At 35.6% G+C, this 16961-nt stretch overlaps 1 protein-coding gene across 2 annotated transcripts in view; it reads right to left on the bottom strand.

Annotated features, from left to right (window-relative positions):
• Positions 1-16961, bottom strand: part of RANBP17 (RAN binding protein 17) — a 266615-nt gene that overhangs the window by 87793 nt on the left and 161861 nt on the right. For both annotated transcript variants that reach the window (XM_040976743.1, XM_040976736.1), the window contains 4 exons: positions 10354-10427; positions 9075-9155; positions 1727-1790; positions 1524-1632 (listed from right to left, as the gene is read on the bottom strand). In XM_040976743.1, the coding sequence (XP_040832677.1) occupies positions 1524-1632; positions 1727-1790; positions 9075-9155; positions 10354-10427 (328 nt within the window). The remainder of the gene's footprint in view (positions 1-1523; positions 1633-1726; positions 1791-9074; positions 9156-10353; positions 10428-16961) is intronic.

The following is a 16961-nucleotide window of genomic DNA, read 5'->3' as shown; positions in this document are numbered from 1 at the left end:
TAAATTTTTGGCTGTTTGTCTTTCTGGTGATTTACTCGGTTGAAATTCATGAAAAAAAAATAGGAGGTGGAATATAAAGGGATTTAATCACCTTTTAATTTTAGGATTCAATGCCCTTTATTGAACAAAATGAAATGACTTAGTTTTGTATCTTTTTAAAAAAATTCATATTGATGAATACATCAATACATTGCAAGAGAAAGCAAGAAAAAATATCATTGGTATTACATTTTCTTAGGAACCTCCCCATGTGTCTAGAACTGACTGACCTAATCTGCAGTCCTCAAACAAGAAAGAATGGAAATCCAGAGTAAGCCACTGTGGAGACTTAAGTGCCCCTCCGTAGGAGCTGTCCACCTGTGGACACTTCTGCTGAACTTCAGCATTTCAATTAAAAAAATGTAAAAATAAGTTAACATTTACTATTGTAAAAGTAACATATGAAAGAAAAATTTAAACAAATTTTAAACGAAATGTGAAAAACCTGTCTACAGATGGCTACAGAAACATTTAGCAATTTGTTGGTTTTCAAACTGACAAACTTACATCTGTTTGTCTTTACAGTAGGCTTTGAAGAATATGAATGCTGTGGAATGCCACATAATGGCTAATTAACATATACACTGCCTTACATAGTTACTTTTGTGAGGAGAACACTTCAATTCCCATCATTAGCATTTTCAATCATTCAATACATTGTTGATTTACTACGTGGAACAAAACATCTTGGAACATCTTGGAACATCTTCCTCCCACCTACTTGAATTCTTGTATCCTTTGACTAACATAACCCATATCACATGGACTCCTAGGTTGATTCTATGTCTTGGCTATCATGAATAATGATGTAATAAACATGGAAATGTACACACCTCTTTGACACACTTATTTCATTTCCTTTGATATATATCCAACAATGGGACTGTTGAATTGTATGTTCCATTAAAATTTTTTTTGAAACTTTTATATGGCTTTCTATAATGGCTGCTCTATCAATTTTGAATAATTTGATATAAACCCTTTCCAGTGCATTGTTTACTGGTTCCAATAAACATGATTTGTACAGTTAACACCTTGTTTTTTTTTTTACTTAATAGTGTAGCACAAACATGTTTTAATTTTTAATGATTACAGACAAAGCAAGTGAATATAATTTATAATTCTCTATTTACTATTGGACGTTTACATCATTATCTAATTTAAATGTCACACAAAAGAAATCTGTGTAAACTTTTGTTTAATATTATTCCTAGATTTGTAGCAGTCAGATCAATGAGCAAAAGAATACAAAGAAAGTAAATTTTGATGCAAAAAAAGTGAAGTACTGTACTAGTTGAAGTAACAAACACTATCTAAAGTACAAAGATCTGGCCTTTGGCTCCGCTGCTAATAAAGGAATGCTCAGAACTGGTGAAAATGGCAAATTTGAATACATTGATAACTGTATCCACTAGTATTTTACTTCTTTATTTACTTGTTATATGCTGATCCCTTGCTAATTGAACTGAAACTCTTCATCTTACCAAGGTCGACCATCAGAAGGCGGGTGAGGGCTGTGTAGAAGGTTGTTCGGCACCTGAAGTCACTGAGACTGCAATTGTCATTGATGCCAAGAAAGGGGAAGTGTTCACTCTAATGAAAGCGAAAGAATATTCAAAGTTACTGCTGTTTTACACCTAAAGTATCTAGGAAAATTCTGGTCGTTAACTATGGAAATAAGCCTTACCGTATGGTTTTTTAGCATGAATTTCACAGCATCTATTTTCACAAGTTTTTTTAAAAGGATATAGGTGACAGAAGTTAAGGAATGTGAGAAATATGTATTTCAATATGTAGTAAACCAAGAAACTATTCCAAACTACAATGGCATCAATTTCTCATGATGAAGAATAAATATGATTTTTCAAGAGTATTCCTATAGAAATGTCTTTCATTGTGTTAAGAATGATAATCCATTATTAACCAGTACAATTACTTTTTCTATCTTATACATATTCTAGTTATGGAAAGGAAGAATGAATTTCATAATTAAGACAAGAACTTCTTTACTATTAAAGTCTTGATGGTAGAAAATTAAAATGACCCCTTTTTACATATTTGGTGTAACCTGAGATTTCTTTTGGTATAATGTTATTTCATAATCAAGCAATTATAAGAGACACATAATAGGCTATGAAGGAAGAGAAGATTACTCAATTCTAAGAAACAATAGGCTCAGTTGGTGTAAATTTAAGATTAGAATATAATTAGGAAGATATAGCAGAGAGCAGGTTACCAAGTACTGAAAAACAACTTCAGGGAATTTGTATTTCTTAGTACCTACTATGTGCAAGGTATTTTTCATATGTGAATGCACCTAATATTCACAATTAAATTATTAAATATTACTTATTTTTAATCCAAAGATAAAGGAACAGAAGATGAGAGAAACTAAGTTTCTTGCTCAAGGCTACACAAGTGAGATTGATGGTGCAGAGATCTGAACTGAGGTTTGAGTTAGAGACATTGTTCTTTTACTTTACCGTATTATCACCGGAATAGTTTCAATCAGAATGATAATAAAGTTGAAGAATCACAATCATCAACACAAAGTTCAAATTACGCACTGTAAGATGGGGGCTCTAAGCACAGCTCCTCAGTTTGCAAACACTGTCTTAGCTGATGATAGTTATATGCTTACAATTGTAGCTAGAACATCTCTTGGCACTTGCTGCACGCTTCCTACATCTTCCTGGAATATATGGCACCGTTACTACTGCAATGAAAACACTGGCCCCTTTCCTTTCCTTCAGATAATACAGAAACATGGAACTTTGTAAATTGTCTCAGTACAGTGTCACTGAATAGCCTAATTCTAAACTTTATTCACTCAGGTGCCGATTTCAAAAGGTGGAAATTGCAAATGGAAATGACCCAGGAAACCGGAGCGTTTGACTGCACTACTCAGGCAGCTGAATGTGTCTGCATACTATGCTCAGCCCACCTAAACCTTAATCCCTCTTCTTAATAAAATAGTAAATGAAGATGAAACCTATGTCCAAGCTACTTTACAGGCTTGCCTGGAGGATCAGATGATGCAAACGTCTCTGCAATTAGAAATGTAGGAAGAAGACACAAAGACTTAAGACATTTACAGAACAGGTATTACTTGCAAAGCAAATTCTCATAATTTCATAATAAAGCACTATCATTTTCATGCTTCAGATGAGAAAAGAAGCTAATAGTTTTTCATTTCTAAAAAACAATTATTATTTAGCTTCATGTCCCTCTGACTCCAAAGTGACCCTTCCAGCTGCATAGTAAGCATGTATGTGTGGTTCACCTCCATATTAGACTGTACATTCTCAAAGGGCAGCGACAGCATCCAGATATCTTCCTTAGCACCCTGCTCCCAGCAGGACTCAATGCCCTGTGTTTCTGGTAGGCTAAAGGGCAACAAGTTCAAGACCGATAGGAAGTCAGTTTTTCCCTGTATCCAAACATGCAGATTTGACCGTGATTCAAAATCATCAATCACTGAGCAGAACTGCCATTCAAATGTCACTCAGGTAGAGAGGGTGAGGATCAATAAACCTGCAAACATCTTAAGTAATTATCAAGTATGGTCTCTTAAGACCACCATGCTAAAAGTGACAGGGTCTACCAGTAACAGCAAAGCTACCATTAAAAGGAATCTTCCTGTCGGTGCTGTTAATAAACAGCAAGTCATGTTTTGACAATGGAATATTTATGGAAGCAATAAACACAACATTCACAGGAAGAATTTCATCTGCCAAAGACACATTTTTCTGCAGAACTGTGTCTGTGCATTTTGTATCAAGGCCAGCCTTAGTGTCTTCTAATCACATTCTAAAGAAAAAATGATTAAGAATGGATTTTTACTTTTGTCAATAAAGAAAAAAAATAAGAGCTCATCTCAATATTTATGCTACTTTATAGGAATTCCATTCAAAGTTAGTTATGGCTGTTAAGAGGGTTAATATAAAGAAAAACAAATAGACATATCACCTTTACAGTCTTCATACATTCATTTTGTTCTTACAAGAGATTAGAATTTTTACAGGCTGTACCATTTTGTTTGGTTGGGAGTACAGAGAAATTTTGGTGGTAATTGGCTAGATGTAAGGAGCCTACTTAGAGCAGCTCATAGCAGTAAACACGCCAATAATGATGGTAGCAGTAACAGTGACAGTAGAAAGAGTCCTGAGTAGTAGGAGAGAAGTCTGTAAATGTTGCTTATGGACCATGTGCAGGGCAGAGCCAAGACTCACACTGGGCCTGACAGTTTCAGCCTGTCCATTTGATGCTCAACAGACTGGGGCTCCTCTAGAGACAATAAATTCGGAAATAAAATTCAAAACTGGAACCAAGAGCAACCGACAAGGAAACCCTTTCTTTTAGCAGTGGCCAATTCTTTATAAGTCACCATCACATCCAGGACTGAACAAACTCCAGAGGTAAGACTGACTAGTCTGCACATTGTTTAGTAATTTAAATAGTTGCTCAGTGGTTTGTATAGACATTATTGTTTAGTGTAGTTGTTAAAATGCTGGTGGCTCAAACTATAGTACCTGGATCTGGCTCCTTGCTGGGAGGTCCTGGGAGACAGTGGTGATGGCTCAGGTACTGGGTTCCTGGCACCCAGACAGCAGACAGTGAGTTCCCAGCTGCTGGATTTGGACCAGAAAGGGAGTCTCTCTAGGTATCTGGGGAGCCAGCATGGTCCCTCTTTCTCTCTCATATGTGTTGCTTTTCACTTTCTGCCTCTCAAATAAATTAAAAGCAAAACTGGTTTAAAGGGGGATCCTTTAAATAAACTTAAATTTAAATTTAAATAAAAGATTTAGTAAATAAATCTTAAAAAAAAAACGAAGCAATTAGATTCATGATGCATGTAGATAGAAATAACAGTCACCAATTTCCAGCCTACAGGAACTGAGGGAACAGTCCCGAAGTCTTAGAGTGTGAAACAAAGGAAATGTTTATCACAGATAACAAGGACCAGCTTCCTGAACATGTGCCTGTGCCTAGAAAGATCTGATCTTAGTTTAATGCTCATCTGTTGTGGTCTGAAATTCTTAATAACTTTAAACAAGGTACTCAACTGTTTTCATTTGTTCTAGGCCTTGAGAATCACATGGTTTTTCAGTTAACATTGGAGAAATCATTTTTTTTTTTCTTTTAAGAAATGTGGAGCTTAACTGCATCAATAAGGCCACACACTCACAGAAAGAGGATTCTTGAATACATTTATGAATTAACAATTCTTTTACGGGGTCTCTTTTTTAAAAGCTAAAGGTATGCTCTAAACGGTAATTACCAACAGCGAGCCTGACAGAGAATGACATTTTCTTTCTTGTTAGTACAAATCTGAAATCACAAGTGAGGCACTGACTACTGTAAATTTTAGTAAAGAATGAAGTGAGTAGAAATAAGGCTCGCTTATGTTTTAAGAAAGGAAAACTCAAAGTAATGATTAATAAGCTGAATTTTGGGTAATGGGCACTATCTTCCTCCCTATTTCTCAGCATTTAAAATATTTAAGTTTATTTGATTGCTCTGTGTCAGCCTTCCTCTTTCTAGCTTTTTCAGAAACTTACTTGTTCCAATCACCTGAATAATTAATTTCACCTCCTTCTTCGAAAGAAACTGGATTTCTGACCAGAAAACACTGCAAAGAAAGGCCTGGCTGGGGAGGGCTGGCACTAGGAACAGTCATGCCCAGCTCTGCACATGTTAGAGATGCAAGAATTTTCCAAACTTTGTCTCAGAAGTTTATAGTATGTTCAAAATGTATCTGCTAACTTTGTTATATGAGACCCACTTAGGAATCTGATAGGAATACATGTATTTTTCCCTCAGAAATGTCATTGCACTTTAAAATGACAGTGGTCTTACCAATTCAGAAAGCTTCAAATTTGGCAGACAGCAATTCTGGGGTGAATGGCAACAGGCTATGCAGTTACAATCTGCACGGATGTAACAGCTGCCACCCCTCTCTCTCCCCCCATTACTGTTGTTTAGGGAATGGACTATTGTATCTTTAAAATGTTAAGCCTGACTTTCTGGTCAAAGCAAAATCCTACAAAGAAGTGCCTGTAGGAGAAATATTTGATTTTTCTGTTCACTCAGAAGTTCCAAGTGTATGATCCCAGATCACCAAAGCATCTCAAGCGCATTCAGGCTTTTGGTCTAACACCTTCTGAAATCCTGGGGAGTGGTGCCTAACAACTCCTGTTGCAGCAGGACTCATATTCCGTCTCAAACTGAGCTTTGAGGCCACAGCTTTAGGGCAACTGAGAGAGCTATTCAGCATTTGCCAAAAAGGAGGTTATTCCTGACTTCAAATTCTAAACAACTGGTCACATTAAAAAGAAAAGCAAAAACAAAAACAAAATCCACCAAACTTCAGAGACAGGTTTTGAGTATCACAATCTAAGTAAGGTTCAGTTTGAATTAAATAAAATAGGAAAGGTAAAACAACCCACATTAGAAGACATGCACTATAAAGTAAAATGGTACATTTAACAATTTCATAGTAAGAGGACACAGTTTTAATTAGTAATATTTCAAGTCAAAATATTTTGAGCATTGGTATATGAATACATTTCCATTAAGAGGGATCAGTAGGTGATTATTTTTATCTTGTATAATTGTTTCTATGGTTGAAAAAATAATCTTATTTTCAACACAAAAATAATGTAGTATTATAAAATCAAGGTTAAGAAACACAATGTAATAAAAAAAATCAATTGGAAACAACAAAACATATACTAGGCCATCAGTGCCTGCACTGAAACAGATACACTACTCACATATTCCATTATGTAAATGAATTCAAAGATATTTCATGACTGATCAGCTAGAAGGGACATAATGATTTATAATTCAAATAACTGAGCAATGAAATCAAATTGAGCTAATATATATTTCTAAATATGCAAACCTGAAATAATTGTTAAAAAATATAAATCAATGTATCCATGTTGAAATCATTTATATTCTTTGGTTTAATTTTTCAGCTTTTTAAACTTATATCTAATAAGTTTCCCAAAAATATGATTTTTTTTATTAACTTCAAGAAGTATTCAAAAGCACTAAATAGCTTGTAAAATAAAAGGTTATAATATTTGGATTAATGAATACAATAAGTATAATGTGAAAGGAAAAGATCTTAAATAGCAGATACAAATAGATGTTATGCAAATTATACTAAAAAGAATACAAATCAAATTAATTTTATGTTAAATAGCAATTCCGTCCTACAAAATAGGGTAAATTTAAACAACAGATGTATGCTAAAAAATAACTAAGCCTTCTTTTTAAATAGTATGCTCTCAAAGTAATTCAGTGTGAAAAGGCCGGAGTTTGCAACACTAGGAAGTACTTATAAACCACTTCATATGTTTGAAATAAAGAGTATTTCAGCATTATTATTGGAAAAAAATACAGGTTAGGTTTTTTTTTAATAAGAAAAAAATACATATCTTAAAAAGCCAAAATGACCACTAGAATTGGGTTGTACATCACTTTCCAGTAAAAAGGAAAAACAGCCTGGACAGGTGTAATTTATCATTTTTCTGATTTAATATCAAAGAAATATATTAAAATAATAAAAAGAATCCTGAAATCCTCAAAATTTGTAGTGATAAATAGCCCTCCCTGTCTTTATTGCATTATACCTACTAACAGAAATATTGCATGGTGGATTTTGCCAGACAAGGACGATTATTTTCCAATAAAAAGTTGCATATTAAATTCCAGCACAAAAGTGGGTGTCTAATACTTTGGAAATCTTTTATGGTTTACCACAGAACACAATTTTAAACTTAACTAATACAAACATATTCCTGGAATGAACCTTCACCAGTGGTTTCCATCCAATGCCACTCCTTTTCAGAATTCATCCTTTTATTAAAATATAAGCTAATCTTAGTGGCGAAATAAATCAGCACTTATTTTCACAGCACCTATACATTTGATTGTTAATATTTAAAAGACAATTTACATGGTTCTCTTTCATTGGTAGAAACATAACAATAGTATCAAATGTAATACAGTAAGAATGATTCCTGGTTTCAGATTGCAAAAAAAAATCTGCTAGTTTAGAGAGAGCTCAACATTTAATATAATATAGGAAATCTTACTTTAGAGTAGCTATGAGGTTGATTTGTTGGGGTCAATAATTAATGAATTAGTCAAAAAGCATATCACTGTCTTCCTGTTACTCTTCAAAGACTCCCAACGAGTGAAAATCTTGCTTTTTTCAATGAAAGAATACTGGAAACATTTAATTTTAAGCACTGTTGTTATAAAGTAACACTGTTTAGAACACTTTGACCTACTTAAAAGACTTTTTGTTAATTATGTGGTTGCATACTTTCTTATGTATGATTTTACCTGGGTGAATATAAACATAACTGTCTTTAGTCAGGAGTCTATATTTCCATTTAATCCAGTTGTGACTGAATTACATGCAGCTAATAAGAGAAGCCTTCAAAGTTTCATGGAGGGGCTGGGGTTTTGCAGGATGGTTAAGATGCAGCTTGCGACATATGCATCCTGTTGCACAGGATCTGGGTTTCAATCTTTGCTCTGCTTCCAGTTCTAGCTTCCTGCTTGAAACAAAACGGCAGGGCACGAAGTGGCAGCTCAAGTATTGGGGCTACTGCCACCCACATGGGAGACCCAGAGTGAGTTCCCAACTCCTGGTTTTGGCCCAGCTCAGCTCTAGTGTTCTGGGGTACTTGGAGAGTGGATGGGAAATCTCTACTTGTCTCTCTGCCTTACAAATGAATAAAGTAATAAACACTTTTTAAAGTTCACAGATAATGTGTTATGAGAAATTGTGCAGATTGCAATTTTGTTTGCACCAAAACCAATATATTTTCATTCAATTTTTCCATGAATATACCAAGCATGTTGTGTAAAATTTTCAAAAATATGTGTGTAAATGAAAGGTCTCTTATATTTTTTTCAAGTTGTAACAATAAACACAAGGAATATACCTGTCCAGTAGAACACACTTATCAGGCTGCTTTTATATAATATCAGTTGTACAGTGAAAAGGATATCCAACAGAAAGGTCATTTAGAAACTGAAGAGTTCTTGAAATTACAGGCTCACATCTTCCCCAGTATTTAAGGTTTGTAACACTAAATATGAAAAAAAAGTTTTAAATTATAATAACCATATTTGCTTGTGTAGGGAGAACTAAAGAAATGTAGTTATTAACGTAAGTAAGATGATCTAAATCACAGATCTCACAAAATGAAAGTCAGGTTCAAATATCAGTGGGATTTGTTCTGTTCTATATTTTATAGCACATTCAAAATTATATAACCAAACTCAATGAAGACTGCTTTCCAAATGATGCATAATTCTATAAATGTAGTTTTGTAAATTAAAAAGTTGCCTGTTTTATACAAGAAATATTATGTTTTTATCCAAAGCAAAAGTATTAGTGAGTGCAAGAAAGAATTATGAAGAAAGTTATATAGAGGATCGCAGTTCACTGCCAGAAACGTGGCTCCCAAACTCACTTCCATGATTGTTTATCTAACTTGTTCTCTGTAAAAATTACAGTACTGTCTACTCCACTGATAAAACGGGGCACCACCAGAGGTAAAAAAAAGTTTAGGCTAAATGTACAAAGCTATGTCTATGACCAAAAGCTAATTAACTGCTAATATTATGTAGTTAAATTAAGACTACATGTTCCTACTGGAACCAATGATGCCCTCTCCCGGTGATTCCAACTTGCAATAAACTAGGCAGTTTATCTCTGCAATTAGATTTTTTTAAATTAAAAAAGATACCCAAATTATTGTAAAAGTCAAGGTCTACGAATCATTCTAAATCATTTTTTGATGTTACACACTGGGGTTGAATGAACGCCTTGACACACTACTATGTCCTTTGGAGGTTAAGTATTAAATCTGTGATCATAAGTTTCAATTAAGAACAATGCTAAAATTTCAAGCAATTTAAAAATCTTTTACTAAAAACTAATGCATATATTGAAGTGTTTCCTGACAATGTAGGCACGGACATTGTCAGAGTCCATCATCTTAGTATTAGGATGTATCCGTCTTTGGTCTGTATGCAGCAGGATGGACTTGTGACTGTTCATGAAGGACATCCATTGTAAAACTAGAGGGGAAATCAATGGGGGTGGAGAGGGACCCTGTGGAAGGGCCTGGGCAACTCCAGAGCCTACGGAACTGTACCATAAAACAAAATATTTTTAAATGTAAAAAACCTAATATATATAAAGACACAAAAACACAGTAAATATCTATTACGTTTAAAATGGCAGTAAGAGTTAAATTAAAAACCAAAATAGGAACTTACATTTTTGTCATGAAAGTTTCCAGAACATGGTTGTCATCTGTTATTCCTAAGACTTCTGACATACGGGTATACACCTGCATGAAAACATTTCATTGTTATAAGCTTTATCATTAACATATATTTCTAAAGACTGCGCCAAGTTAGACAAATGAGAGATTTCATGCAATATTCTATCCACACTGAAAAGGGAGTAAATAAAGCTTTATAATTTTAAAACGTGTTTTTCTTCTAGAAAGTACCTCTGCTGCTTTGAAATGCATATATGCTTACGAACACAAACACTAACACATCCACTTTACTACCACTATGCTATATAATTTTTCCCCCAAATGGTAAACTACCCCCTTCCAGAGACGAAAGTAGGTGTGCAAAGGACTGTAGAGTGCCTTGACATAAAGCTCCAACCTTTAAAAATTTTTTATGTACTCAAGATTTCAGCAAAGAATCAACTAACTCAGGATTATGCAAGGCAGTTATAAAAACAGGACTTCAAAATCAAAGGAAGTTAGTGATTTTAAGGAAATTCTCTTCAAATATCCCCTAGTTAACCCTCCCTTCCCCTGGTATATAAAGAGGTAGGTCTTACTTTTCAATCCTGTAACTGAAATCCCAGGCTCAGGGATTCTCTGAAATATCAGGGCCTGGGAATCCACTAAGCTTCCAGTTAAGCAAATGTTGGTTGCAGAGTTTGGGGTGCAAAAATTCATTCTTAAGTCACACTGAGCTTGTAAGTACACATCTGACATCTAGTGGGAAAATGCCACAGGCAGCCAATGGAATATCCCCTAATAGCCTGGCAGAGCTGAGAGGTGGCTCGACACCTCCGTACTCTCCGATGCCCTGGTGTGATTCCAGTTTATCCCTGCCAGACACCAGCTGTATGGGATTTTTCCTTCTGTGACTTGATCCCCTGTGATAGTGTTCCCTCACTTTCTACCCATTGGCCTATTTCCCATGTATGGAATTTAGCTCCCACTCCTCTGCTTTCTGTTTTTTTTTTTTCCTTTCTTTTTTATAGTTAAACATCAGCTTGATATAATAGATCATGAAAATAAGATAAATCTATGAGGTACCACAATTATGCAGAGTTACAGGATAATTCAGGGAAAGAAGGGCTTCTGTTGCAGATATGTCATATTTGGAATCAAAGGACTATTCACATCAGAAGTTTGTGTTCTAGGATTTCAACCTGTCTGCAAAGCTCCTGTTTAGGCCAGGTGAGAGAGAGAGACAGAGAGAGAGAGAGAGAGAAAGAGAGAGGGAGAGAGTGTGTGAGGAGATGGAGTTGGGTATAGAGAATGAAAGAAAGAAGGACACACAGTAAAGAGAAGCCGGGATGGGGGATGCGTGAAAGAGAAGGATGACTGAGATTCAAATTCCTGTCCTCTCCTGGGCTAACTACAGAGCCCAGCCGAAAAGCAGCTCAGTGACTATATATATTTAAGACTTGGCCCAAGAAAGCAGGCCTTCATCTCTTTAAGACTCTTCGTATCACTGGGGCTTATAAAATGTTTGGAGAAACAGGGAAGTAGGGAAGAAGACTATAGGGAGATTAGTTATCACCAATCTTCAATGATAAGAAAATCTGAAGCACATAAAAGGCTCAAAGGAACAACTCTATACAGAAAACGAATTTTCCTTAGTTTCTATGGTCCAAAACCTGTCTTAAGGATAGGAGTATTTGAAAGGAGTCCTGGGAAAAAATGATACTCATATTCTTTATAGAACATAAAGCCATTCACAACTTGTCTCCAGCTTACTTTATCTTCATCATTATTTCCCTGAATCACAAATTGCAGTGACCGTATAATGTTCACTGTGTGTTGTTCATTTTGCTGAAGTCAGCCTCCCTCTTCCCATCATTCCCATTCCAAAGTCATCTCTGATTCCTTCTTGGCCTTCCCAGGCAGAGTGAACACATCCTCCTTTATCTGGTCTGGAGGCGTATCGATAGTAACCGGGTGTCTCTCTCCCCAGGTACACCGAGAGCTCCTTGAAGAGTGATAGTATGCCATTTTCTTTTCTTTTCTTTTTTTTTGCCTCAGCACCTAAAACAGTATTTGTTAAATGAACATTACATGTGCATAACGCATAATGACAAAAATTGTGGTATCCATCTTCTGGGAATATGTTATAAATGAATAGCAAGCCAAGAATGAAAAATGAAAGTTCTTATTGTTAATAAGAGAGTCCATGGGCAGAAGATAACAGAAAAAGCACTACTTAGAATACTTTGCATGGTTATCTTAACTTGTAAATACTTAGTAGTTGATAACAGCTGAATTGTCTTTCAACTTTATTTTAGTAATATCCTAATCAAATAACAGCTTTCAAATAAGCCTAATTTATAAAAGCAATTACAGTGGGAAACTGACACGCTATTGTCCAATGTTTACTTTGTTCTGTTCCAGGGCCCTTATCTTTGATTGGAATTATAAAGGCATTTTTCATTTAACAACGGTGAAAGCATGCCGGGATGCTTTTTTTTCTTTAAGAGTTACAGAGGAAGAGACAGACAGACAAGCAGAGAAAGAGAGCTTCCACTTGCTGATTCACTTCCCACTGTCTGCCATAGCCAGGACTGCAACAGGCCAAAGCCAGGAGACTGGAGTTTCTGAGTCTCCTCCTTGGGTACAGGGGCCCAAGCACTTGGGCCATCTTCCACTGCTTTCCTAGGCACATTAGTAGGGAGCTGGATTGGAAGCACCACATCAGGACTTGAATCTGGTGCTTGTAGGGATGGCAGTATCACAGGCGGCAGGGATATGTTTAAACTAGCTCTACTACAACTCAAAGCATAAATTCTCCTTATGGGATACAGAATCATCTTTACAGATAAATAACATTATCATAAATTCAATGCTTTGATATATTGGCTTTTAGAAAGGATATGACCATTTGTTATCGTAACTCACCAATTTTATATTCATTGTATTTACATCTGTCTTTTTCTATTCTCTTTGGCTAATTTTCTTGTTTTGCATCCCATAATGACTACACTGTACATCTCTAAAATCAAATTTTGTGTTTTTCAATACTTCATAAATGCGGTTTATGGAAACACTTAAAATTAATTTAAATTTTATTTTAACCATGTCACATTAATAAAAATATAACAACTAACACAGAAACATTTTAACATTTGAAAAACGTTTCTTTTTAAATGGATGGTTCTATCAGAACAAGTTTTTCCATCGTGCCTCTGCATTTAAGAGAAGAGGAAACCAGGCAGGTCTCTTGTGCTCCGCTGTCAAAACAGTTTCTCTGAGCATCAGATTTGACCCAATAATATACAAGAAAAAACAGTCAACATTGACACATGGCAGTGCTTTAATCCACAATTATCCTTGTAACTTGCACCATTCCTTTTATCATCCATTAGCTTTGATTCCCATTATCCCATCTAGAACTGTGTCAACGCTTTTGTCCTTGGGGATTTCTCTCCACTACTAGGATCTGACAGTCAAGCCTGAGTACTAAACAGGATCATTACCTCTTAAATCCACTTATCTGATCTACTGAATAGTAAATTGAAAAGCTCATTAAGAGCAACAATCTGATTTGTTTTCACAAGTGACAGGGTCATTTAAAATCAATGTGTGATTCCGGCATTTCTTTGAAAAAGACTGTCTCACATCTTACAAAGCTCCTACCTTACCATTCAGGGAACATGTAGGAAATAGGAAAATGTTTCCAAGTATTTGGAATGTAATTACACCACAGACATGGATTATTTAGGGTGAGTAGTAATGTGGCCAGGGAGGAAATAAAAAAAATTGTCTATCACATAGCATAAGTCAAGGAAAGTTTTCCCCAAGGGGGAAAACAACAACAACATCCTAATACAATATTTAGATCCCTCAGTCTTTTCTGTAACTTGTATCATTCATGAACCATAGTTTTTTTTTTTTTTTTAACGATAGCAAAATAAAAAAAAAGCCCACATCACAACACCCATTTACAAGATGTACACAGGAGTTGGCATAAGAATGCAAGAGGGAAAAAAAAAAACCTCCCTTTTTCATTCAAAGATTTCTAGCCTTCCATTTCAGAATCTACTATGGTATTTGAACATAAAGAAAAATTTTTAAAAAATCCAAAAAACAAGACTAAGTTCATTTTTGTTGCCATCTTTCAAAGAATGGACACGCAATGACCCTGAATAAATGGTGATACATTTTATACAGTTAAAGAAGCACATGGTGTCATCACCTTTGGACTGCCCAAGTTCTCCTTCCTTTGGTCCTTTAAAAAAACAACTATATGTCTCCCTAAGACTTAGGCTCTCCTAGAGTAGGGAGCACGATTTGAAGTGGAGGAGCTGGGGTTTGAATGGGTGCCCATTTAGGATGCTGGGAATGGAGGTAGTGTCTTAACCAGCTATGCCACAGCACTAGCACTGCCCCACATTAGGGATATTTTTTAAAGATTTATTTTATTTTTATTGGAAAGGCGGATATACAGAGGGGAGAGACAGAGAGGAAGATCTTCCGTCCAATGATTCACTCCCCAAGTGAGCACAACGGCTGATGCTATGCCGGTCCGAAGCCAGAAGCCTCTTCCGGGTCTCCCACGCGGCTGCAGGGTCCCAAAGGTTTGGGCCATACTCGATTGCTTTCCCAGGCAGCAGAGAGCTGGATGGGAAGCGGGGCCAGTGGGATTAGAACTGGCGCCCATATGGGATCCTGGGTGTGCAAGGTGAGGACCTTAACCACTGCGCCACCGCGCTGGGCCCCATTAGGGATTTTTTTAATGAAAGGAAAGTAATCCATATTAGCATCCACCAGCCCTACCACATAGTACTTTTTCCCCCTGAAACAAATAACATACCCTTAATTCTGCTCTTTAGTGGTGAACATGGATGCAATTTTGTTATTTAACAAGGGTGGCTTCAATGCTTAAATAATATTTTTGGCAGAAGACGTCTTTGTAAATTAAGTAAGAAGAGCACCCCACCATTGTATCTTCAACAGTATTTATTATGCCAGCTTGTTATCAATCAACACATCTCAAACATTAGAGCACAACCTTGCTGGGCTGTTAATTTTCCAAGTGAATATACATTTCCCCTACTAGCATAACGTCCTCTCAGGGGATAGCAGTGTTTCTACAATGGCACATGTAACAGTGTACTGGTAAACACAGGGCTTATTCCCAAAGACATGTGGATTTGAATTCTGGATCTGTGAACTAGATGTTCAACTCTGAGAATCTTCATTTCTTTTGTGTAAGACAGAAATCACATGGGCTTTGAGACAGCCTAAATGGTGCCCCTTAAACACAGTACAACACTCAGGAGTTACCTCACGACAGATGCTGCTTCCCTTTCTGCCCGTTTCACGGCCCCTTCTACATGGTAGAAACTAAAACTGTCAAGATTGGTTAAAATAAAACCTTAATGTGTATTCATAACTGAAATCTTTATGTGTATGTTCAATTAACATATTTCAGTTGCAGACAGAATTGTATTTGGTAAAGACATAAAGCAACTGTGTCAGGATTTCATGACATAAAACAAAATTCTTTGTATCTCTAAATGGTTCTTATTCTAGAAAGCAGAAAAATTACCCACCTTAGTTACCCATCTCTCTAGCTCTTGATATATAGGAAATCATTAGGAATGATCGCTGTTACAGATTTCAGAAGCTGTGTTCCTCAAAAACGTTCTGATATGCTTGTTTTCTTATCACTATTTATTTAACTACAAAAGTTCTTATAAATTTCATGAAAAAAGCATTTGGATATGTGTATAATTCCTCAACGATCTAATATACTCCTGAACTCCTCAACTAATCAAATGACAAATGCTGCTGCACAAATGCAGGTAGCTTAAATAAAATTATGTATGGTTTTTAAAAGGGAATCAGATAAGACGGAAAATAAGACAAAAGAATAAATATACAACCAGCAACCAGACTCTGAGCTGTAAATTTAATAAAGAATAAAAACATGCACTGTGATAATTCTTTTAAATGTATTCTTTTTCCAATCCTAATCCTTGGTCTTGGGTATCCTCAGTGCTGTCTCTAACATTCTGGTTATAACTTGGAAGAAACTAATTATGTCAATCCTTAAATTTGAAGTAGATTACAGAACTGGGAAACACAGAATATTAGTTCCTAAAGGTTGTATGGATATATAATGACAGTCACAGAAATTCAATAACAACCCTCTATGAAATGTACTCAAAAGCACCACATGAAACAAATTAAAAAGAACAATGAATCTCTCACTCTGTGCAAATAAGAGAAAACATTCGTTCTATAGATTTTCATAAGAGCTGTTATAATGAATTAAGATTTTGGATAATGAATCTTCAGAAAATTACAGTAAGTTAATACCCTTTAGGCTTCTACAAACGTTTAAGATGTTGTAACTTCTCAAAAAGCTTTAGCACATTGCAAGTCGGCTCAAGGCAGAAAATTAGCAACGCTGTGGAAATCAACAACAAAGTATTCTTCCATCAAGTGATATCCTTCCCAGAACTAATTTATTCCCAAAAATTTATATCAAACAATACCACAAAAAACCTTCTAAATATTGTTTTAAAGTATTGTTTCATCCACAGAAATGGCTTATCAATTAAGGGCATTAACTGGTTGTAATTT

The sequence above is a fragment of the Ochotona curzoniae genome, unplaced genomic scaffold (assembly GCF_017591425.1).
Source record: "Ochotona curzoniae isolate NIBS_2020 unplaced genomic scaffold, NIBS_Ocur_1.0 contig_1, whole genome shotgun sequence".
NCBI classification, from domain to species: domain Eukaryota; kingdom Metazoa; phylum Chordata; class Mammalia; order Lagomorpha; family Ochotonidae; genus Ochotona; species Ochotona curzoniae.
The sequence above is the reverse complement of the archived record's forward strand: the minus strand, read 5'-3'. Positions and strand labels throughout refer to the sequence as shown.